This window comes from Fusarium subglutinans, assembly GCF_013396075.1.
Source record: "Fusarium subglutinans strain NRRL 66333 chromosome Unknown NRRL66333_c0000148, whole genome shotgun sequence".
Lineage (NCBI taxonomy): Eukaryota > Fungi > Ascomycota > Sordariomycetes > Hypocreales > Nectriaceae > Fusarium > Fusarium subglutinans.
Genome location: NW_023502211.1, coordinates 15,235 through 39,599, shown reverse-complemented (window position 1 = coordinate 39,599; position 24,365 = coordinate 15,235). Strand labels below are relative to the sequence as shown.

The window sequence follows — 24,365 nt, the reverse complement described above, 5'->3', positions numbered from 1 at the left end:
GGGCGTCATAGCGGGTGAGTTACAGGGACTTCAGTGCTGTTCCTTATTCCGTCATTTTGCGGAGGAGCTCACCTCAGCTTTTTGATTCAGCGCGTGTGTCACTGGAAGCTGACTGTTTCAGACTTGGGGGGTCTAGTGGCCAGTACGCACCTCAGTGTCCACGATTCGTACAAACATAACCCACCTACCTACCTTGGGTAGGTAGTCACACCTCAGCAGCTAGAGACAACTCTCTTTTTAACCATATTTCTCTCCTTCTACATCCCCCGAAACTCTTCAATAGACGGTCTGAAGAATCAATCCTTGGAACCCCCAGTATTTTTGCCTGCACAGCCTCGTCTTCACGAGGGTCACTTTGACAATAACGGAAAGGACCTGAACAGAAGTGCTGCAAACATTACGTACCTACCAATTGCTCAGCCTCATGCCTTCGGTTGCTTGGTTACCTACCTACATGAATACAGCCAAGTAAATAAATAGCACAGCCGAACGCTCCCGTCCTGTGCGCCCTGTCTTGGAGCTCTTGTCACCTCTATCGTCACGTCAAGCTTCCTTCAATAACCTCCCGTTCTCTCGAGCCGGGGGAGTCCGGTTCGAGCCGACGAAACCTCATGCGCCGCCCCCAATCGCATCAGTCCCTCGCCCCGCGACGACGCCGGTGATTGACATCTCTCTACTACTTCGAACCCATTGCTTTTTCTCCTACGAATTGCGCTCTTCCACGAGACTTTGGACTTACGCTATCCTCCCTCGACGCAACCCCGCGCCCTCTCAATACTTGGGAGAATTCGCAACCCTTATCCTCGACACCGAATCATGAGCAGCTCTGACTCAGTCGGGTCATTGCTTGCGGCCATTGCGACTCTTTTATCCCAGGGACTGCGAATCCTCAGTTTGGCCGACAAGAGCCATTGGGGACCGGACGAGCACGAGCAAGTACACGCCTTTGCTTCAGCGTTGGACGACGCCAAAAAGGACTTTCAAGAATTGGCACCTTTGGTTAATGGACAGATATACTACGAAACCGACCGAAAACGTACGTGTTCTCGGACGCAGGCATTCCCGTTGACTTCGGGCTTCTGCAAAGTTCAGTGATGGATCTGTTTACTGACTTATTGGCCAGATGAATCCGTCGAAGAGTTGAGAGCTCTCAAAGCTCAATTTACAGCGCATATAGAACAGATACGAGATTGGAGTCGCTCAGGTGGCCCAATCAACCCAATATGGGTCCGCGAAACACATACTTTACAGCGAAAATTACACAGAGCACAGTGTCGAGCAGCACGTCGAATTTATAGCTCGGAAAAAGAAGGGTCGGCAAGGTGTTTGGGAGCTTTCCTCGTCTACCGACAACAGCGACAATGGACGTTAAATAAGACCGTGCCAGACGAGGCCGAGTATTCGAGAAGATATCGGGAGGAGCTACGCTTATGCAATACTATTGGGTCGTTTAAGCGATTTGGCGATCGAGATATTGCTTTCGTTTGCGACTATTGCGATGGTCACATAGTATGGGAGGATATTGAGCATATGCCCTCGATACGGACGTTCCAAGAAGCCGCCGCGTCTCCAATATTGACACTATCACCAACAATCGATAACCCTCACTGGCAAGCAACAGCGTTCACATTGTCTGGACATCAAGAGAAGCAGGTTGTATTTGCGCCCGTAGCCATCGCAAACCATATGGCACCACAGCCTCGGGATTGGCAGGCCGGCTTACTGTGTCCATATTGCGAGGTGGAATCCACAGAACCGCAAGAGCAGTATGATGACGAGGATGCATATCGACCAGATCTGGGCTACGAAGACATGGAGGCGTTTCAGGAACATCTTGAATGGCAACATACAGTTACGGCGCCAACATCTCAAGCACAGGCGGCTTCAGATAATTGCATAGTGATGTAGTTGAGAGTAAGCCGTCGGTTTTGGAACTTGTTAACAAAAATATGGTGTTTTCTTGATGATTTTGGGTAGAGCAGATGGCATCTGGAGTTTGGAGTCTTATATGGTACGACCTAGGTGAGACAGCATGGTTTAGGAGCAGCATTAAGGTTATGATTTAGCAAGAACTGCCAAAGCCAGCGTGGATAGACGAATTGACTTGATCATAAATGGTCATATAAGTACACAACCCAGCAGCACCCTCGGCTGCCATAAGGACACTGCTTGGGTTCCATATACCCCTGAAATGTTGAATCGTAACTCTCAAATGGCACACTCCCAGAGTAAAGTACAAGTGGCCGGACTTAGGTATTAGATGTATAAACAGAAACAGCTCGCTTGCATTTCTTAAAAGAACCGCCAATACAGGAAAAAGATGATGATGAACCCAAGAGCCGCGAAGGGTCCGTACTGCTTAAGAAGCAGTTCCCAGTTGATTCGCACCGCGGCCCTACGATACTTTTTGCTATCATCACGCAGCCTTGAGCTGATCTCTCCCATGCGCTCCAGACTATCTCCACGGTAGAGTAAATCCTCAATGTTCTTGGTCATTACCTTTGTCACATCGCGCAGCTCATCATTGAGTTTATCGAGGTTGGCCGAGGCTCGAGAATCAGCGTAGGTGGTCTTTGTCTTGGAGATGAAGGTGTCAAATTCCATGAAGGCGTAGGGTCGCAGAGCTGGCGAGTGGACCTGAGATGCTGGGTAGGTGGTTGTGAACTCGCGAGCGAGATCGGCTAGGTAGGTAAAGGCGAGCTTTCGAGGGTACGAGGGAGCGCAGATGGCGAGGAAGACGATGTCCGAGTCGATGAGGTAGTGCAACGTATGGTTGGGGGTCTCGATGGAGGCCTGGGACTCGGAGTTGCGTGTGAGCTTACGGAGGACCTGGCGCACGTTCTGCTTGGTCTCTGCGAGAGTGGACTCGGCCTGTTGAGAGGGTTCGTAAGCATCAAGTCGCGGCAAAGCTGAGTTGTGGAGAGTACCTGTTCATCGTCGACTGAGGCACAGAGCATGAGGCCTTGTAGTGTGTTAGTATATATACTTATGAGGTTGTAGATGATATAAACCCACCATCAAGCCTTGATATTTGCGTAGAGGAGATCATTGCAGTGGGTTGTGGTTAAAGTGTTGGGTAGTAAGGGAAAGTTGCGCCGGGTTAGAAGTGTTTTGTTTCTTTGGCTTGAAGACTTTCAGCTTCCACTACGTGTCAAGAAAGACGGGCGACAGAGGGATGACGTCGAAGGGGCACGAAGCTGAGCGACGCCAAGAATGGTCAAATGCTATTTTGGCGATCGATTTGAGTCTCTCATGAGAGATTCTCTCAGCTTTTGGCTTGCAATATTGTAGTACGATCGTTTTGGCTGTTGGAGGATCTGTATGTATGATCGATGGTCAGTGGAGTTGTAGCTGGCGCATTGCAGAGGGAGCTCCGTGCTGATAAGATAACGAACCAACTTTGTCATTCCAGTTCAAGATGGTAGGTAGGTAGGTAATTTGTGACGGAAATATTCTTGTGCTTCATCAAGAAATACTTATTTTGAGTATTTTTAAAGAAACTCTATTCTTGCTCGTTGTGTCAAAAACCCCTGCTATCAATCCGTAATTGATAGGTTGAGGAATCTGTAAACACCAAAGTCTAACATCATGACTCTCAAAGGGGTATAATAAAACTTAGGACTTCTATTCTAGGTGACAAAAAGCCTTAGGTAAACTTAGGTAAACTTAGTGTAATTTAGTAGAGATATAGAGGATCTTAGACTAAGTTTTTTTGACACCTTAGTCTAACGTCAGAAGTCTTCTTACACCCTGAGGCTCTACAGTAGCAAAGGTCAAAGGTCATAATGCGTCAATTCTATACGGCAGAAGTCGTTTCTCGTCTCTATATCTCATCCTCCTCATCATCAAAGTCATCCTCTCTACCCATTTCGTAAAGGATTCTTCCACCTTCTCCTGCACCAATGTCCGTTTGCGCATCAAAATATGGCAACACGATACCCTCTCGATCCTTTCGTTGCTTCTCTGTGAGCCCCAGATTGAATGTACTCTCAGGTTCCTCCTCTCCTTCGCCGGTCTCTCCACTGTCCGTTGGCGCTGCGAACATTGGGTGGTCTGTAAGCAAGCATACCTTGCTGGGTTGAGGCGCTGTAACCAATCCCTTGGAGCTGAGAATAAACTTTTCTGAAACAGTTCTTCCACTTCGCCGTCGTAGTTCCATATTAATAACAACCCCATTGCTATCCTCGTTCCGGTCTCTGCCCTTCTCTCCAAGACCGACGAGTACCCCCTCACGATCTTCGTTCAGACCCCACTCTGGCTCCTGAATGCTCCTGTTTCGAGCCTTCTGACGCTCAATCTCTTGGTAAAGACTGGATAGCCTCAGGATAGCAGTAGCGAGGTGGCATAGTACAGTGAAAGGATGGGGTTCATACTCGCTGAACGACCTTGGTAGTACTATGGGTACATCATCATGGTACGTGGCAACGATAGAGACAGCTGGCGTGATGATGCTCGAGAGAAAGCTTGCCAGGGACTGAGGAGCGGCAGAGGCTAAGGCGTTAAGTGACTCGACAATCACAACCGCCCCTTGAGATAGTTAGTAACGTGATGGCCCCCTCAGATCATGACTCTGCTGGGCTTACTTTGAGTGGGCTTTCCCTTGTCCAAAAGAGGGTTGAAAGCAGGATAATGATTCAACAAGTCTTTGCGCACAGTCTGGAGATCTCTTCCCGCAGCTTTTATGAAAACATCTGCATCTTGTGGTTTCTTCAGCGTTACAAGCGACAGGAAGATAACCTGTGTCTTAGCAATCTGGATTTTCCAAGTTAGTCATACTGGCTCTCATGTTTTTAGGGGAGTTTTAATGCCTTTGCTCTCGACACAAATTCGTTAAGGACTGGTCGCGCAGGTTGTTCGAGATTGTCTATCACGAGAGTAAGAGGACTTGCGCCGTCACGAAGGTTGAGGAGTTTCTGTAAGAGCAGCAGACTGTGCGATCGAGCATGGACATTCGAGGTCGGTGCCATCGTCGGGTATGTCAGGGCACGCCTGGGGCCTGTACAAGCGATATATCGATGGTTTGTGGTCGCGGTAAAGAATAAGGTCAGCTTGTACGTTCTGTTAAAACAGCGAATATATCTTTTTTGAGGCTGAGAAGAAGAAATATTCTAGGTAGTCAGCGCCTAGCTCTTGTTTGTGGTGGGTGTTGCTAAAATTCAGTGGGTCGTCCGTCTATCTACCACTCCTCAGGGAGCAACAAGGTATCAAACTTTGACATAGGATATCAAAATAGGCTCAGCAAAAGGTATCCTACAGATATCCTAAATTTATGCTAAGTTGTCTAGGTCTTTTTGTCACTTAGGACCAATGTCCTGGGTTTTCTTTCCTCCCCTAGCCACTCCATCTCCCGCTTTCATGATGGACGCTACTAAGGTACGCAGGACTTGCTTAGAAGGACCACCATTTCATGACCTCAGTTCATGGAGATATCATGTTCAAGTGTAGAAACCGAACTAGTAGGCAGCAAGTGCTCTCTGATGCCGAATGCTCATCATACATCAAGTGAGAAGAACAGTTGATTTATGCAGAAAGAGAGTATAGAGAAATTACGATGCAATTTATCCCATGCGGAAATACAGTGTATTTTAGGTATTTAGGACTGTGTCGCCTATTGTGACGCCAGGTCCAACCTTAGAGAGCCAAATGCGCATACACGCCTTAGTCTATAGGAACTCAAGAAAGCCATGATTATAAAGTCAAAATAAAAGTAAACCTCCCGTGTCAAATTGCGGTGTAGTTCTATCGTGGATGAATAATAACGCCCCAATCTCATTGCTTCGCTCTTGAACCCGCAGATTCTATCCTCAAGCAAGCTCATCCCTTGTATCATCACCATCAATCTCCATCATGGAGCTTTTTCGATGTGCAATGGCCACAGCTATAGGTCCCTCATGCGCCGGGTCACATCTTTGAAGTTCGTCAACCTCGAGGTCAATGTCGGGGTCATCTCTCTTCTCTGCAGTGCTGTTCTTCGTATCGACGTCCTCTTTCTTGTCGCTTTCATTCTTCACTGTCTCGGTGTCCTCCATTGTGACATCGCCTGCCTCCTTTGACACGGCGCCAGGTCCTCGCTTTGTCTTGAGCTCTGGTGGTAGCTCGACATCCCATTCATCTCTGAACCTGTTGTCGAGAAATGCGTCGAAATCACCCATCTTGCGTCTCTCATGAGCTGCCCAAGCATGCGCTAGCCATTCGGGATCATGCCGGCCTTGGGCGATGTTTTCTGTGTAAGCAGCACAATCGTAGCGGAAACTGTCATCGTTCATGAGTGATGCGAAATCAGGACAGGCATCCTCCGTGCCGGGATTAAGAATGTGCTGGGAATCAGGGAACAGTGCCAGGATTTCTGCCTTCTCTTCTTTGTCAAGAATATCCCAGGTCATCGGATTCGACAGTATGCTCTGCTTTCGTTAGCGATCTTCCCAAGCTATAAGAGACGTAGTGCCTTACTCTGAGATCAGCTGAAGCTAGGGGTGACTTAGGATCCGTCAGAATGTTATCCGCGTTCCACTTCGACTTTTTTGGTGCTTTTTTCACGAGTAGCCTCCGCTTGCCTTTGACCGCCTTCTTAGAGGTCGCCGCTGGGGTATTTTCTCGGCCATTGAGCGAGGTCGAAGGCGAAGGCGAAGGCGAATCCGGCGGCTGATCTGCCATGGTCGGGATACCATGATCCTCATGGTCAAGGGCTGAGGAGAGGGGAGACGATGGCAGTGCGTTCTTTTGTGCTTCACTTGATTTATCTTCATCGATGCTGACAGTTATAGTTTCTTCGAGTTTGTCGGCCATAGTTGTGAAACGGCAAAGATGATAAGTTACAGCACAAGCTGAGCTGAAAAGGGCAATGCTGGAGACAAGACTTGTACTTGCCGCTGGTCTATGAATTTAGCAGAATCACAAAAGCTCCACGAGTATAAAAATTGGAAGAAGAGAGAAAATTGATTTGAAACTCCTTCAAGTTGCCTCTTGATGGTGGCCTTGAAAAAGATTCAAAGGGAAGCGAGAGTAGATGTCTAGGGTAAGCCACTCTCAGCAGCTCCTGCGCTTTTGTGATCCTCTGCAGCTGACAAAGGCCATGACTGTTAGTTACACCAAAGCCATTTGCTATCAAGTTTGTTGTTCATTTTTCCCCCTCTCTTTCATTTATCCAAAAGAATCTGGCCGTTGCCGAGATATTGGATTAACTTTATATAGCTCCGTTTTCGGCAGTCAATCGTCACATCAGCTCAAGACCCCCAAACTCTTGGGGTCAACCATCCCACGCTGCATCGAACCCCTCACTGATCAACACGGAAACCCGGCCATGTACATAGAGCTTTGTCCCCGCTATCGACGGATAAAAGCAAAAGACAGAGGATAAAATGCGTGGTCCTGGTGCCGTGGCCCGGAGGTGACATGCATGAGCTACGGGTAAGCTATGAGCTCAGTTTCAATATATATTCCTTCCTCACCCTTTGTTGTATCTCTGGCACTCAATGAATCCTGGCAGTTAACCTCAAGCTACACCATTCGATAAAACACAATGGCACCTAACCCACCCCTTTGTCTTGGATATAATGGGATACATCCCTTTTCCAAGGTTGAGATTAAGGATCGCACATCTGTTCAAGAGCTCCTTCGCACTGTCCTTGATCCTCTAGAGCCGTTCTTCTCCCCCCAAAAGGCCCGTGTCAAGTGTCCCGGTGCAACAGCAGTACGGTTCGACCAGACTGCTTCAGAAGTCGAGGGAATCTGCCGTCCGCTCTGGGGCTTGGCTGCTTTACTGGCGGGGGGTGGCGATTACGAAGGCAAGGAATGGTGGATTCAGGGTATCAAGTCAGGGACTGATCCAGAAAATCCTGAATACTGGGGTTATCCTCAGGACAATGACCAAAGAATGGTTGAGATGTGTCCCCTAGGTAGGTCCTCCCATACGAAGTCTCATCATGATGGACAACTGACGACTTGTTAGGCTGGGCGTTGGCTGTTGTCCCTGAGTTTTGGAGCAGCCTTTCTGACAAGGAGAAGAGTAATGTTGAGACATGGCTAGGAAATTCTATCAATGAGAAGAAGTCAGCTCCCAACAATGTACCAGTGACTCACAGGCTAATCGTCATGCAGTATGCCCAACACTAATTGGCTATGGTTCCGTGTATTTGCCAACCTGGGGCTAAAGAAGAACGGCGGCAGATTCTCCCAAGAAAGGCTTGACAGTGATATTGAGCACCTCGAAACGTTCTATCGGGGAGGGGGCTGGTCTAACGATGGACCAGAAGGCATCCACCGTAAGTTTGATGTCGTAATCTCTTAGCCCTGACTGACACGCGCCAGAAATGGACTATTACTCGTCAAGTTTCGCAATTCAGCTACTTCAGCTATTGTACGCCAAGTTAGCAGGGGAAGAGGACCCAAAGCGGGCAGAAGAATTCAAGAGGCGGGCACAACAGATCGCTCTGGATTTAATCCATTACTTTGACGATGAAGGCAGAGCCATTCCTTATGGGCGAAGCGTAGGCTACCGTTTTGCCATGGTTTCTTTCTGGGGAGCCCTGGCCCATGCCGATGTTGAGTTGCCTGCGCCGCTGACCTGGGGCATGGTGAAGGGAGTTGTGTTTCGTCACCTGCGTTGGTGGCAGACCCAAGGAGATATTTGGACATCAAGTGGCACACTGTCGATTGGGTATTCTTACCCAAATATGTATGTAAGTATTGTTCCTTCCTGGTTATACTGTTGGCGACAACTAACGAGGTGGAATTAGATGGCGGAGAACTATAACAGCCCCGGAAGTCCCGTAAGAGTCACACAATTGACACCTTATGACATGTTTGCTAATGAGAACTCCTAGTACTGGGCATGCCTGGCATTTATGTGCCTGGCAACACCAGAAGATCACCCTTTCTGGACATCCGACGAAGAGTCAACTAGTGGTGCAATCCCCAAGACGAAAGCTCTGAACCAACCGGGTCATATTATGAGGTTGGATACTACCTTACATGTACATTCATGTGATACTGACGTTAGTGCAGTTACCTTGGCGGCCACTGCATGCTTCTGTCGTCAGGACAAGCTTGCAGCTACCCAATGAAAGGAACCCATGCCAAATACGGCGGGTTTGCTTACAGCAGTGCATACGGATATTCGATACCCCCTGGTCTCTTTTCTCTGGAGCAGTATGCACTGGCATCGCAACTCGGGCTCTCGGATGATGGGGGCGAGTACTGGAAGACCCGAAGGCTTTGCGAGTCTGCGGGGATCGAGGACCGTGAAGGCACCCCAGTTCTTGTCTCGATTTGGAAGCCTTTTCCAGATGTCACAATTCGCACCATCTTAATACCTTCACAAGAAGAAACCCCCAACTGGCATCTTCGAGTTCATCATATCAAGAGTGGCCGTGAGGTCATGACGGCGGATGGCTCCTTTGCTATTTCCAATGTCAACTCAACTAACGGACGATATCTTGGACCGTACGATGAAACAAAACACGAGGGAACATCTCCTAAGATCATTGGCAATTACGATCTTAAGACACCAGATGGTTGGGCAAGCGGAAAGTCGGGGGCTTTTGCAGTATCGAAAGGCGCTGTCGGCATCAAAGCTTTGGAGCCGGCGGAGCAACGTCAGGCTATGCTGGTTAATGCGGATCCGAACTCGAACTTGGTTGAGAGCAGAAGCACAATCCCAACTCTGCAACATACTATCAAAGCTGGTGAGTCGGTCTGGTATATCTCTGCTATATATGCCAAGCCCTCGGGGGTTGGGGTGAACAAAGAAAGCTATCTCGATGGATGGGCCAAGACTCCCCCCATTCCTGGCTGGCTAGAGAGAGAGATGAATGCTTAACCCCAAAATGTTAGGACAAGAGGTAAGCTTGAGTGGAAGGAATTAGATGGAGGACACGGGATTTGAAAGATCCCATCAATCAAATCATCATATTATCTTCTCCTCATCTGAAGTCCTGCTCCCCGCTTCGTCTATGCCTGCTTTGCGGGGAGGGCCTGCAGCTTGTTCCAAATCTTGGCACAGAGTAGATTCATTAGTCTTGGAAGCTTGGCTGTTGAGGCTGAGGTGATCACATTCGTTCATTTCGACACGATATAACCTTAAAAGAAAGCTCCGCATTCGCCCATAGCTTAAGTTGCCTAGAGGCTAGACTCATGTGCGATCCCCGCCGGAGAGACTCAGTTCCACGTATCAGATCATGAAGACGATCACAGCTCTCCTCAACATCCATGTCATAATCAATCGACTTCAGCCGGCGGACGCCCCAGATGGAGAGCTACCAGTGGAGCTTCTCTCCACAACCCCAGGATTTACGCGGCAGTCTCTGTCACTCCCCCGCATGTTGGCGAGAATGATCAGAGACGTCCGCATGTGAGTTGTCAAGGGCTTGGTGACATGTTGGATGAATCTACAGTACCCCCAAAGTTCATCTCGGATTCCTCTCAGCGGCGTCTGGGCATTTCGCAACATTGGGGTACGTTGCTTCTTCCGCGCTTGATAGCGCAGCCACTTTTCGACGACAGGTGAACGTCGATTCGTGGACTTTTTTATCCGCCGAGATCTTTAGACTAAGCGAACCCATTCATGCGCTTATGGATTTATGGTTATTCTATTGTCTCCGCTTCGGACTGGTATACTCACTAAGTTGAGCCTCGCGGACAGATGGTGTTTTGAACCTCTAGACGAGCATCGAAAGAGCTGGTAGGGTTATAGGTTGAGCGAGTGCTGGTGATATCGATGCGAAACAGGATATCGACAAGGGTTGTGGTTTCATTCGGACGTGAGTTTGCGTCGTCTGTCTTAGTCTGTGCCTCTAATTTGCACAAACAGGCAACGCATCAAACCCTCCTCAACACAACCCGTGCAATGACATGGGGAGATGCTATCTTACACCAATAAGGCCGATGCGCCGATATTGGGGGTGAGAGTTGTCTTGATGTGACCCCGGACTTGACTGTCACTGGTCGTTGGACGATCAGTTTCGGGTGGTGGTGGTCTGGAGTGTCTAGGGGAGCTTGATAGCTCGTGTCGACTACAACATTGGACCTTGAGCTTAGCCGGACGATCATTTAATATCCTGCGAACTCCCCTCGAGATTCTGATTTCCTCTTCAGAGATCACACCACAATCAATTATTGGTGCCTTTCCAACTTCGAGCTTGCCTTTTCATATATTGACAGCTCCACATCTTGTTTCGACACAAAATCCGGGGAAACAAGCTTAAATTTAGAGCATACCCTCTATTGTTTCTTAGCTTGGAAGCCCACTCCCATCTCAACGATCCTCGGCTATCGCCACTCAACTACCCCCAATAGTCTAGTTGTCTTGCAACACCGCAACCATGGGTCTTGCGGGCATCCTCAAGAAGGTCATTCGCAATGATGCGATGAAGACTGACCCCGAGGAGATTTACAACTGGCGTGTCTTCGCCATCGTCGCCGGCTCATGCTTCGGAGGCATGTTGTTCGGTTGGGACACTGGAGCTATCGGCGGTGTCCTCGCCATGAAGGCCACACAGGAGCGATTCAACTATACTCCCGAGGCCAAGGTTACTCTTGACCAGAACATTGTCTCTACCCTCCAGGCTGGTTGCTTCGCTGCTTGTTTCTTCACTTCGTACTTTACTGAGAAGTATGGTCGACGATGGTGTCTCGTTGGAACCGGTATGGTTACCACTATCGGTGTTGTTCTTCAGGCTGCCTCTACCGCTAATGGTTCTCTTCCCCTCATGTACGTTGGTCGCTTTGTTGGCGGTCTGGGTGTCGGAGCTGCCTCGTCCTTGGTGCCTCTTTACGTGTCTGAATGTGCACCTCGAGCTATCCGTGGTGGTTTGACCTGTAAGTCCTTTTCTTCTTCTTCACAAGTCTATGGGGGATGTTACTAACTTTTTGTAGCTTTCTATCAGCTATTCATCGTGACTGGTGTCATGCTTTCGTTCTGGTAAGCTAGAACTTTGATATCGTTTTATGAAAACAGCCTAACATAACATCAGGGTCAACTACGGTGCTCTCCTCCATCTCAAGGCTCCCACAGTCTACGCTCTGCCTCTAGCTCTCCAGGCTCTTCCCGCCCTGTAAGAATTAACGTTTTGATATCAAAGAGTACAGACTGACCTGTTCTAGCCTCCTGATCACTTGCATGCTGCTGGCCCCTGAAAGGTAGGACCTGTGGATTCCATATGAAAAAGGAAATATTCACTAACAATGAACAGCCCTCGATGGTGTGCACGCAAGGATGACTGGGAACGTGCCAAGTCTATTCTCATCAACCTTCGCATGTAAGTCAACTTTGAACTAAAACAGACGCCATTAAATAACATGGCTTCTTATAGGCTTCCCGAGGACCACGAGTATGTCCAGGCTGAGCTTCAAGAGATGTCTGCTCAGCTTGAAGCTGAGAAGCGATTGACTGGCGACGCCTCTGCCTCAACTCTCTGGAAGGAACTTGTTACCATTCCCGGGAACCGAAAGCGAGCTATTATCTCTGTCCTGCTCATGATCTGTCAACAAATGACGGGAGTTAACGCCGTCAACTACTACGCTCCTCAGATCTTCCAATCTCTGGGCATGACTGGTACAACCGTCTCACTCTTTGCCACTGGTGTCTACGGCATCGTCAAGGTCTTGGGCTGTGCTACTTTCCTCGTCTTCTTTGCCGACTCTCTCGGTCGACGACGCAGTCTTCTGTGGACCAGTGCTGCTCAGGCTCTTACTATGTACATCATTGGTATCTACGGTCGTGTCGAGCCTCCTGTTGCTGGACAAGGCATCTCTGCTTTTGGATACGTTGCCATTGTGTGCATTTACCTCTGGGCTGCTCTCTTCCAGTTCGGTTGGGGACCTTGCTGCTGGATTCTCGTCTCTGAGATTCCCACCGCCCGTCTTCGCGCTCTGAATGTCGCCATCGGTGCCGCTACCCAGTGGCTGTTCAACTTCATCATCGCCCGAACTGTCCTGACCATGCAAAAGACCATGGGACCTGCCGGCTACGTAAGTATTCGATACAATCATCTTGGCGAGTTTGAGATAGCTAATCAAAACTTGACAGGGTATGTTCTTCATGTTCGGCAGTTTCGATCTTATCATGGGTGTCTTTGTCTGGCTCTGCGTTCCCGAGACCAAGGGTCTCAGTCTGGAGCAGATGGACGAGCTCTTTGGCGTTGGCGACCTTCACAGCAAGCTCGATGCCGAGGGTCCTGAAGGCGCCCGCACGCCCAGCATCCGGGAAGAAGTTGCCGACATCAAGACCGCCAAGCACTAAGGTTAACGCCAAGGTTTAATGAATCGGTGGGTGAAGGGAGATGTGCTCAGGGGATGAAATCTAATTGAAGACCAAGTTTGATGAGTTTGGCTGTTTGTTAGGAGTAAAGCTTGAGGATGATATCTGTTATACCTAGCAGTCTGCGGGCACTGCACATGTATGTATGTATGTACCGAGTTGCAGCGATACCTCAATGAGTTATCACTATCAGAAGGACACATACAGACAATACCTTTGTGCCTGGTTCAAAAGAAACCTCCGGTTAAATGCAACAAGGCACGCACATGTTTGACTTTCTAAATTATCCGTACCGACGCGTTGTAAAAATCCGATTGGCTCTGTCCTTTACGAGTTACATATGCAGAAGAAGTTCTCGAAAATCAAGGAGAAAAACACGTTGAATCTCAAAGGGGGAACCGAGCCAAGCTAGTGACGGACCGCGTTTCAAGATCAAAGTATATCTTCGAGATCGCAACGGTCTGTGTGACGGTGATACCAAACATCCAAAATCTCACGTATCACCTATCCTCGTGCAGTGGAATCGACCCGATAGGCCAGTAGCAACATGTCACAGTGAGGTCACTGAGGTGTGCCAAGCTGTGCTCGGAAGCTTTCATATGAAGGATGCTTTCCAAGAGTCAGTCATGGGACGCTGATAGTCTGAGCATGACTAGGTCTAGGTTACTATAGCAAAGTTAATTTATCCTTGTTTAGAAGGTTATCGAAGTGAAGTGAAGTGAAGTGAGGTGAGGTGAAGTGTTGAGACGGACAACAACCTCCTTTTCTCGACATGATTGTCTATCTACCTAGGACTAAGGAGAGGGCTCGAGCTCTCTTGGTTCGAAACTCTGTAAGGTCCTGTATGCAAAAGTCCCTGTCGTAGCAAGCGTGGTTAAGGAGTCGATAGTAGTTTGTGTGGGGTTTGTGCTTTGTGATTTGTGTTTCTGTGTGATTTAAATGTCAATCATTATCTGCCAGTGCGAGATCGGACCGAAGAGAATAAACCGTGAGACGTTGACACTTGACAAGGGTAAATGGGTTATGTTATACTGTATTGTGCTAGTGTTGTGATGTTTGCGAGATTATCCAGCATGGGGAAATACCTAGACACGCAGACCAGAAAGACTGCCTGCCTAGGTATCTACCTACAGGCGTTAGTGGCAGTGACAGTGACAGCCGACAGCGCACTCGTTACTCCGTAGTTAGCAGACATTTATCAACGCATGCAGTGAGAAATTGATTTTGAGATGAAGCACAAGACCCTGTCTCGGAGAAGCCAACGTCCACTGCCGAAAGGCCAATCAGCACCATTTCCCACCCCTCATGGAAGCTAACCCGGAGGTTCTAGGCCTTCTTGGCACTAACCTACAGCTACGGGGTACATACAGGGCATAGGCCTCTAGGTAACGGCCAAGGCTGACCCTCCTATTCGTGGACGTCACGGTAACTCTTCTCAGGGCCACTGCCGACAGTAGCGTTGTGGTGGTGCCGAATTTTGGTGGGATCGGCAATTTCACGTTTATCAGCCAAGGAGAGGAAAGAATTGTCCGACGACGACCCCTTTTGAGGGTCGATTGGGTTGCAAGAATGAGTTTCTGAGGATCTGGACAAGACGAGTTGAGGACAGTTCTTTTTTTGTTTTTTGCGACGTCGTCATTAAAGGGAAAAAACAGCCTAAGCCCTGGTAGGCCAGCTTGACAAGGGTCTACCCATGGTATTGGCTTCTGAGTTTGAGATGGCGTTTCATCGTTTCATGTGTTTTTTTTTCTTTCTTTTCTCTGAGGGACCATGGGGGAGAGTAGAGTAAGAGCAAGAGTGAGGCGGCAGAGTTATGCAGTTGCTGTGTTGCATGGAAATAAGAAATGCTTGGTGATATAGATTCAACGTCTTGTGTCGTGTGATTTGATGTTCATGCAGTACGAGTAACATCTTGTGTAAAGATAGAACCAGAGATTTTAGATAGGTACTATCCCTCCTACCTTAGTAGTTAGGTACTAGGTATACCTAGTTAGTACTCCAGAGCCAAGAACAGTCCCAAGTCCAAAGTCCAAAGCCCACCTCAGGGCCCGGTATTTGGAATTTGATTTTGACCCTCCAATTCCCTGTCGCTCGCTTCCTGACTCGTCTGCCGCCTCACACCTCAAAGATCCCTCCCTAACTTATCTCAAGTTCTCAACCCTCAGGCGACAGGGGTTGGAAGCTATTTCTGCCCTATGACAGCGGCAGGCGGATCGGAAACATATGAAACTGGCGTGACTTTGGGTTTTCCTCATGTCTCTTGGAAGGCCACATCAAACAAACCCCCATTCCCTCTGCATGTTGGTTGGTACACACACGTACGTACATACGTACTGTACATTAGATGGATGTAAGTGCGTTATGACCAAACATTGTCATCTGTACGAGACATCATAGGACACAGACACAAACTGTCTGTCACAGTGACGATACGCAACAAATCGTTCGTCTCTCTCTAATCGGATGTCTCGGTTGCAGCCTTGTTGATCACCCAAACAGCCAAGAAAGTCAGTCTGGAGGGCAATGCTATGTATGCAATGCAGTCTCTGGACCCACAAGGACAGACAAGCATGGCCGTTGAAAGTAGGAAGTTTGTTCTGTAACTCTCTGGTATCTATGGAGTCTATTTTGGTGGTTAGTATGTATGTATGTATGTAGGTCAGGTTAGGTTAGGTTCAGTCCAGTTTGGTTTAATGTTACCTCTTTCAAAAGTTGGGCTACCTTAACTCACGCTACGCTACTTTGTACATATCCATGCCATACCAGGTAGGCCAGGCCATTGCCTACATGGATGGTAAATGTTTTGCCCTTGTCGTCAATATGGGGCATTGGATGAGAGGGATGGACCAAATCACCTCAATCTTTCTTTACTCTTTGTTTTCTCGGTCCCCCCCCCCTCCTGTTTCCAAAAAGAGAAAAAAGTACAAATAATATTCGTCTATTCTTTTATTAGTTCCTGAATTCCTATTTCAGTTCTTCGTATTCTCTACAGGTTCCGTTCGTTTGTTTGTTGTCTTGGGATGACTTTGGAAAGTCTCACTTTTACACCAGCCAGCCTTACAAGGACCCAACCAACAACGAACGACTTGACATCCAATCTCAGAAAGCATCACTGTAATTATATATGCGTTGTTCATTCATGCCCTTGCCTATGGCCTCAAAACACTAAAGTCACCACCACCACCACCACTACTACTACTACTACTACAGTACTTACTCTTACTGCTGCTTATATGAATCCTTCGCGCCCACTGCGACCAACACTCGACAACCCCAAGCTCTTTTGTTCACCAAACTCCACACGAGTGCAGCTTGCGTCGGCAAAAGTGCTGACCGATTTCTTGATCATCCAATCGGCCATATCGAGACCCTAGGTGCATGGTGTCGGTAGCTGCATCTCTTAGTCTTCAGGTTGATCGAATTTGGTTGGGGTCCGCTCTTTGACTTACACGGGTTAATGGCGGTCGAGAACTGACTCTTGGAGTTTCGAAAATCATATCCACTGCGTCAACCTTGGATCCTACTATTCGTCAATGTTGAGGTTTTAGGTTATACGGCTTCTGGGCGTTTTCCTAAGAAGCTATTCGTCTGAAAGGTTCTGGTTCATGTCCAGGACAAGAAGGACTATCACAGCCAGCTTGAAGGAGAATAGAGAGACGACATTGACAAACAGAAACAACATTACTTTTGTCTTATCACAAAACCAATCGATTATTCTATTCTATTATATCAGTCAATCTGACTGACTTATACGATAACCATGCTAGGGCCACAACGGCCAACACCAACGCGCGGCGCTCACGACATGGCATTTACCGTTACCCCACGACATAACAGTCACTCAATACCGAACCCCTCCTTTCGTGAGTCCCCAGATTTTTTTTCTATCTTTTCTTGTTTTGGTCATTTACGCTGTTCGCTATCGATTTTTATTTATTTTACTTTGTCTTTTAACTTTAGCTTGTCCATCCCTGGCATTCAGCTCCTTCGGCGTATTCCTCTTTCGTCTTGATTTCCTCTCTCTCTCTCATATAAAGAGGCCATTAATCTCTTTAGCTTCTCGTCTTTTCTGTTTCTGTCTCGTAATTTTCGAGCTTGTCAAGCAAGGATCAGGCGTTCAAAGTTGCATGTTTTGGTTCAATACGCTCTCCCACTGATCTCCATCCCCAATGATGTAATTTGTTCAAGGGAAGCTCAGCTAAGCTCTACCTTACCTTACCTACCTACCTTGCCTTACGACTCCACACTTTTCTACTTCTCCCGCATTTCACTCTATTTCCCATACCTTGGCTTATTTTAGTCCATCAATTGCGACCAATTCCTCTTGCTGAGGCTGGCAACTTTTTTGGAGATTGTTCCTCTGTGTTACATAATCAAAGACATTGAAAAGAGCCAAGAAAAAAGCCATAATTGCCACTGACTGCTCGGGGCGCAACCAACACACTCTCAAATCATGTACAAGCCATTATAATGGCCGACGCTGACTCCAACCCTTCCACAGCCACGCACAATTCGCCGCGGACATGGCTCCTCACTTCAGCTCTTTCCCCTCTGTCCGTCCGACTCATCCGGCTACTGCTGTCACATGGCGACTACGTTGTCGCATGTTTACCGCCCTACGAGATCGATCATGAGGACCGCAGCGCCGAGTTTCGCGAGCTCGTCAATGAGTGCAAGAGCTCCAGAAAGGATCGTGAGGGCTGGAAGGACCGTATACGCGGTATCCGATGCGATGGGGCTGCCATGGGAAGCTGTGGAGCTGCTGTCGCCGAAGCTGTGCAGGTCTTTGGGCGTATCGATATCCTGCTATGCTGTAAATCCGATGGTATGTTGGGGGCTGCGTTCTAGGGCTCAAAGGTGATGCATTTTACTGACTCAATCACTCTTAAGCTGTCGTGGGAACCGTAGAGGAGCTATCGACAAGTCCATTCACACAAAATCTCGTTCGCGACCAGTTCGAGTCCGTCTTCTTCTCCCAGGTCAACTTTATAAGAGCTGCTCTCCCTCAGCTACGGTCTCAACACACAGGGCATATCATTGTTCTAACCAGTACCGGCGGGCACATTGGCACACCAGGCATGTCGATATATACGGCTGCGACATGGGCTCTCGAAGGGTTCTGCGACTCACTTGCGTACGAGATTGCGCCCTTCAACATCAGAGTTACCGTTGTACAGCCAAACAAGGAGATTCTTTCCTTGACTAATCGTCTGACCTTTGCACCTCAAATGGCTGCATACGATCAATACTCAGAAACAGCTCCGAGCATTCGCGACATTCTCGCCAACGTTCTCAATACTCATCCGGATACAGCGCTGCCATACCCCTCGTCACCAGCTGACTATGGTCCTTCACCTATGTCCCCCGCCAGTACTTCCCTCGAACCAGATGCAGCGCCTGGTGAGATTTTACATCGCTACCCCAAGTTACCGCCCGGCGCAGCAGATAAGCTGGTCATGGAGACCGTTCATGCTCTTTCAGCGATCGGCGGACATGAAAACCCCCCAGCACGACACATTGTCGGCCACGAAGCTGCTGTCGCAGTAAAGGAGAAGCTGAAAACTGTTACAGAAGAGCTTGAAGATTTCGTAGAAGCGAGTTTGTCTGTCGATACCTTTGAGAGTGAGCTGCAAGCCGAGGCAAGGGAGAGAAAGCCGTCAGATCAAAGTCCCCAAGGACCGCCATCATCAGTTGGTTGAATATTATGGCGTAAATTTCGAGCAGCTGTTCATTGGAACAGTATTAAGCATTTAGTGTATGTGTCAGTTGTATTTCGGCAAAAGTTGGATAGGGTGAATGAGGCCAAAATCGTGATACCCCAGGAGTACAGGAGATTCTTAGTGGGCTAAGCTGTTCAGATAGCACGGGGATTCAGTGCTGGCCATGAAAGAATTGATACCCATTCTGGAACATTCTCATCAGCCATAAAACAGTAGCAATAAGTGAAGTGTCGACGTGGAGTTGAAGTGACTGGCATGCTCTGCATTACCTATTGTCATCGGCTCGCAAAAAGTCGACTCCGGTCCTTGAGGCTCCACCTGATCCGGCCACCCATGTAAGGGTAAGGGTGCGCTACCTAGACTACCTCATACAGCCAGCAGCTCCTAGCCGCATGCGACAGGTGTACGATACAGAGCTCAAGATCCGGCGATTAAAGGCGACATTCAACTTTTGAAGCTCAGCTCAACAACTCAAAGAGGCGACGCGGACACAACAATGCGATTGTAATTAACATCCCCGTCCCCTTATACCAAACAAATAACCCTGCGACGCCTCCAAGGACGTCACCGACTAAAACACCAACCACGTTGCGCTGGCGGACATGTTGAGAAAACACCAGATGCTAGGATGAGCTTGGATCCTTTAGCCCCCGTCGCTCCTGCGAGGGTGAAGACACTTCTTTTACCTCTGGGGCAGATCAAAGCAGACCGATTCGCCTCCTTCGTCGAGCGACTCAACAAGGAACATGTTGTCCACCTCCGCGACATCAGCGCTGATGGCCGACCTAATAGGAGTAAGGCATGCTCTCAACTGCTAAGGATGGCGCTGACACAGCTTGCGCAGACATGTTCTCGCCTCTGGCGTACCCAGACGGTGCCATAATATACAACCTCGTTACTCATGTTCCTCCTCCCTCCCATCTCGCCCTGACGCCCTTCGACTTATACCGAGAACCCCTTGCTATAATAGCTCTGGCAGATGGCACCGAAGTACATCAAAAGAGCTTCAACAAGAGGCAGTCGATAAACGGCACAGGTCCGACGACAACTGAGAAGAACATTAGAGCTTTATACCAGGAGCTAGAAGACCTGCGCGACATGTACCCCAAGGCTCTGGTACACCAAGTCCTACTATTCGATTATGCCAACCCTCACGATACCGAGATTCCAATGCCTGAGGGTCTTGTCGACATCCCCCCTCTTGAGAACTGTACTGTCACTACGCTAAGGACTGTTATGTGCGACATCTCTTCGCTTCTCCTGGCTGAGATGACAACGCTGGCCAAATCCTTCGAGGCCATGACCAACATCGAGTCCCCCGTGCCTTATTCGTCAACTTCAAAACATACTAATGGTGGTTCGTGGGGCGGTGAGGGAGGGTTGAACGGGCTTCTCAGGAGAGGCTCAAGTATCTCTTCACGACATTCCGTGCGCTCTAATTCAGCGGGCGGTATTATGGACAAGACACAGGCGCGCATGTCCATGCCAGCCAACGCCAGGCCAGGACTTCATTCGAGCAGTTCAACACCAGGGTTGTCATCGACACCTCCAAAGAGCAGCTTGTCAAATCCACCCATCACTACGGATAGTCAGAGCCCGCCAGCTAGTGACCGATCAACACCAGATCCACAGCCTGCTCCGCAAGAGACTACAGAGAGCTCTCGTTCAGCTAGTCGCGATAGGATATCAACGCAGGGCTTTGGTTCCGGCGGTGTGAATGACCGGTGGAGGCTAAGAACCAAAGGCCGAGCTGCGGTTGTTGTTGGCTCCATGTTTCTTCAGGCTGGGCGCTGGACGGATTCGATTAAGGAGCTTAGCGATGGTGCTATGGCTGCGCGATCTGTAAATGATCATTTATGGCATGGAAAAGCATTGGAACTGATCTTGGTTAACCTGTTCCTCCTTGGCTGGTCCAATATCGAGTTCCATGTGCCTACAGTATTGATCCAATTTCCGGATAAGCAAACGCACAAGCAAACGCCAGACCCGACTCCTGAAGACCCCGATCAACCAAAGCATCTTAGAAATCTCCAATGGCTGCTACCGGAGCTTCTGGAACGTATAATAACATTGTACTCCAGAGTATCATCGGACAGCCTCCCTCCATTACCCATGTCGGAGGCCTTCATTCGATTTTCCAAAATATACTCAGCTCTTCACCTCTGTAATGGCTACCTGAACCGAGAATCTCTAGCCATGATTGCTACAGGGATTGTCCCCGAGCAGCCATACGTTGCGCCTCCACGGTTCGGTGTAACACCCTCCAGACAACAAATCGGAGCGATGCTCTTCAAGGCATTCCCTGCGGGCGCTTCGGAACTTCTTACAACTGTTGACCGAGCGTCAGTTCTGAGCGGCATAGCAACTGTTCTAGGGCCCTTGGGACTTCACCGAAAGAAGGCTATGGTGATTCGGGAGCTGGTGTCTGTTCTGATCGGTGGTCTTGTCGAGGCGCGAACTCGAGGTGCTGCAGACATGGGCATTCATCCTGCTGCCGGACTGATGTCGTTGACCTCAGGAGGAGGTGGATCAAGCAGTGGCTCCATGGCCCTAGAGATCGGAGAATGTGACGTTGAACAGGGCATAGAAGCTCTGATGACCCTTCTCTGCAAGTCTTACGGCATTGTTGGGTTTGATTTGACAAGAAAGGCGGGCGCCAAGAACAACGAAGGTGTTGACGACTCGGATGAAGCTGTGATTGCTAGGATACGCGGCCAGTCTGCGGCGCGCTTCTTCGGATTTCCGGATGTCAAGCTTAATATTCTAAGGGCCTGCATCAACTTCTCCGAAGCACTTCCAGATTTTGATGGTGTTTTGCGATTCTCGAGTGATCTGTTGCGAACAGCCGGTTCCGGTGTTGCTCCAGGACCTAGGAGAGAGGATGCCTCACCAATGATCACGCGAGACGAGCAAGTTCGATTAGCTACCGGCATATCGAGAACCGCAAATCTTGTGCAGAGGCTGGGCTACAATGACATAGCAGCTGAGTACTGGGATGAATTCTTTGTCCGGGGTATCAAGCTTGAACCCTCTCTCAACAGCAAAACACCGGTAGCTCACTCCAAGGCTATTCTTCCTGGTGCTACCGCTAGTCGTGCATCCCAAGATCTTGACCCTTTCATCTACAACCCCTTCCTAAAGAAACCAGACGAGATGGTAAACCAAACTCTTGTGGCTGATGAATACGCCACGTTCAAGATCACACTACAGAACCCCTATGATATCGAAGTAGATGTTGAATCTGTCCACCTGGCTACCGAGGGCGTGCAGTTTGATGCTGTCAAGGAGGCGACTGCCGTCGGGCCATACCGAACACAGGTGATCCGATTAAGGGGAAGGGCAAAGGAAGCAGGAACTGTCAAGGTCACGGGTGCTATCATCAAGGTTCGAGGATGCCGTGAGCGACGATTCCCTGTTTTCTCTATGCCTTGGACGCCAAAGCAGGAGGTCAAGGTCAAGGCGAAAGGTTTGGCTGCGCTGGAGGAAGCGGTCACAGATGTCAAGCCGTTTGCTCCAAAGCTCGAGGCTGAAAGCTTGAGTCTCACTGCCATCCAAGCACAACCCTTGGTGATTGTCAAGTCCACAACTCTTGCGCAATCCTCCATCATGATCCTGGAGGGTGAGAGGCAGGTGTTTTCAGTGACGCTAGAGAATCTTGCATCAACGCCAGTGGACTTTATGCTCTTCTCCTTTAAGGACTCTACACAGGAACCGCTCCAGACTGCCATCAATAACCGAGATGCGACACCCTCTGAGCTCTACGAGTACGAGCTTGCACTGATGAAGAAGCAGGCGCTGCGACTTCCCAACAGCCAACAGACTCGTCATATTGCACCTAACGCAGAGGCTACCTTCGACTTTGAGATTCTTGGTAAGCCCGGACTCACAGCGGCTACGATCCAGATCGACTACACTCATCTGGGATGCCCGCAAGAAGAGATGCCTGATCAATTCTACACACGACAAGTTTCTCTGGATCTTACCGTGACGGTGAATGCTAGTGTTGAGCTTGCTCGAATCGATGCACTACCCGTGCATGGGGAGATTCCTCAGCCCCTGTGGGATCGCCTGGGCAGTTCCTTTACTGCCAAACCTGATGAGTACTGTCTCTTGTCTGTGGATCTTCGCAACGCCTGGCCCAGCCAGATGGTGGTGCAGCTGGAGAGCAATGATGGAATTTCTGTGCAGGAGGATATCTTGCCTGGAAATACGAGCCGTGTTATTCTTCCAGTCAAAAGGGTGTATCTGGAGGATCCTCATGCTACAATACCAACCCTCAACCCCTCGCGAAACCGACAATTCGTGGTTAGCGCCAGCAAGATTTCACCTGAAATGGAGCGAGCGAATCGAGAAGGGTTTTGGTATAGAGAGAGGGTTCTCAGCTGTCTCAGAGCAACCTGGAAGACGACATCACTACCTAAAAGGAGTGGCTCGATCGATCTGAGAAGCATACGACTGACGTCGAGAATGATCGAAGCAATCAAGGTTGACGAAGTTGACATTGATATCTCGGTTGAAGATAAGGATGGCAATGCAGCTGAAAAGAATGTAGCATACGTCGATGAGTTTATGCAACTTAGGGTACGCCTCACGAACCGGACAGCTCAGAAGATCCATCCTCTGGTCAGAATTCTTCCTGCACTTCGCCATCGGCCCGCAAATGTTGGCCTGGAGTTTACACGAAAGCTTGCTTGGAACGGCACTCTGCAGCAGCTCATCCCTGTGTTAGAGGGACACGGAAGTGCCGAGATTTCGATAGGCATGACAGTGCTATGCCGTGGAGAGTTTGAAATTTCAGCATCAGTAGAAGAGGTGCAGGTTTGGGATGAGCCCAGAAGTGAACCCACAAGAGCGAGATCTGAGTCTCAAACGATGATGGACGCGGCTCTCGGAGTTAAGGAGAGAAGGATCTGGCATGCGAGACAACCTTGTGTATTGATGACGAGAGATCGCTAGTTGAGAGAAGGAGGAGGGAGTTTGATGATGATAGGGATCTGTGGCTTTATACATTGGCCTCGATTAAATAATGGAGATTTGCACTACGACGCGATGTAGATATTTAGCGGATAGCAAAGAGAGCGGTCAATGACCTTTGATACTATAAGATGTCACTTTAGAAGAGTCTTTTTATTTATCTTCACATGCTGTGAAGTCTGTATGATTGTTGATGATTACCCTGCAGTAGCGCCATAACTTTGGCGTTCCAGAAGCAAGTACTTGTCCTTCCATGCATCCGACTCATTGTCGCCACTTTTTAGTCTTGTATCGAGACATTGAATAACGAGAAAATGCCCCAAATTCCACATCAACAGCTTAAACCTTGATGTACTCTTTACTCTCTGCATTGTCCGATCACCTGATAATCAACGTCCGCATGTGCCGTGCAGTGT

At 48.9% G+C, this 24,365-nt stretch overlaps 8 protein-coding genes across 8 annotated transcripts; 5 read left to right on the top strand and 3 right to left on the bottom strand.

Annotated features, from left to right (window-relative positions):
• Positions 1-816: 816 nt before the first annotated feature.
• On the top strand, positions 817-1,908 carry FSUBG_9503 (uncharacterized protein; the record flags this gene model as incomplete). The annotated part of the gene is made up of 2 exons (XM_036688024.1): positions 817-1,036; positions 1,124-1,908. The coding sequence occupies 2 exons, from the start codon at positions 817-819 to the stop codon at positions 1,906-1,908; spliced, it is 1,005 nt and encodes a 334-aa protein (XP_036534990.1).
• A 384-nt stretch (positions 1,909-2,292) lies between these two features.
• On the bottom strand, positions 2,293-3,049 carry FSUBG_9502 (transport sec22; the record flags this gene model as incomplete). Its single annotated transcript, XM_036688023.1, has 3 exons — positions 2,293-2,871; positions 2,928-2,962; positions 3,016-3,049. The coding sequence occupies 3 exons, from the start codon at positions 3,047-3,049 to the stop codon at positions 2,293-2,295; spliced, it is 648 nt and encodes a 215-aa protein (XP_036534989.1).
• Positions 3,050-3,823: 774 nt separating this feature from the next.
• FSUBG_9501 (elongator complex 5) lies at positions 3,824-4,967 on the bottom strand (the record flags this gene model as incomplete). The annotated part of the gene is made up of 3 exons (XM_036688022.1): positions 3,824-4,527; positions 4,584-4,752; positions 4,824-4,967. The coding sequence occupies 3 exons, from the start codon at positions 4,965-4,967 to the stop codon at positions 3,824-3,826; spliced, it is 1,017 nt and encodes a 338-aa protein (XP_036534988.1).
• An 837-nt stretch (positions 4,968-5,804) lies between these two features.
• Positions 5,805-6,786, bottom strand: FSUBG_9500 (uncharacterized protein; the record flags this gene model as incomplete). The annotated part of the gene is made up of 2 exons (XM_036688021.1): positions 5,805-6,401; positions 6,451-6,786. 2 exons carry the CDS (start codon positions 6,784-6,786, stop codon positions 5,805-5,807), a joined length of 933 nt encoding a protein of 310 aa, XP_036534987.1.
• A 733-nt stretch (positions 6,787-7,519) lies between these two features.
• FSUBG_9499 (uncharacterized protein) lies at positions 7,520-9,817 on the top strand (the record flags this gene model as incomplete). Its single annotated transcript, XM_036688018.1, has 7 exons — positions 7,520-7,895; positions 7,949-8,048; positions 8,098-8,261; positions 8,308-8,678; positions 8,736-8,768; positions 8,823-8,953; positions 9,004-9,817. 7 exons carry the CDS (start codon positions 7,520-7,522, stop codon positions 9,815-9,817), a joined length of 1,989 nt encoding a protein of 662 aa, XP_036534986.1.
• Positions 9,818-11,318: 1,501 nt separating this feature from the next.
• Positions 11,319-13,237, top strand: FSUBG_9498 (quinate permease; the record flags this gene model as incomplete). The annotated part of the gene is made up of 7 exons (XM_036688017.1): positions 11,319-11,814; positions 11,872-11,917; positions 11,970-12,050; positions 12,100-12,135; positions 12,189-12,254; positions 12,309-12,966; positions 13,025-13,237. 7 exons carry the CDS (start codon positions 11,319-11,321, stop codon positions 13,235-13,237), a joined length of 1,596 nt encoding a protein of 531 aa, XP_036534985.1.
• Positions 13,238-17,725: 4,488 nt separating this feature from the next.
• FSUBG_9497 (hypercellular (hypA)) lies at positions 17,726-18,954 on the top strand (the record flags this gene model as incomplete). The annotated part of the gene is made up of 2 exons (XM_036688016.1): positions 17,726-18,080; positions 18,146-18,954. The coding sequence occupies 2 exons, from the start codon at positions 17,726-17,728 to the stop codon at positions 18,952-18,954; spliced, it is 1,164 nt and encodes a 387-aa protein (XP_036534984.1).
• Positions 18,955-19,603: 649 nt separating this feature from the next.
• FSUBG_9496 (hypercellular (hypA)) lies at positions 19,604-23,931 on the top strand (the record flags this gene model as incomplete). The annotated part of the gene is made up of 2 exons (XM_036688015.1): positions 19,604-19,769; positions 19,820-23,931. The coding sequence occupies 2 exons, from the start codon at positions 19,604-19,606 to the stop codon at positions 23,929-23,931; spliced, it is 4,278 nt and encodes a 1,425-aa protein (XP_036534983.1).
• Between the last annotated feature and the right edge of the window lie 434 nt (positions 23,932-24,365).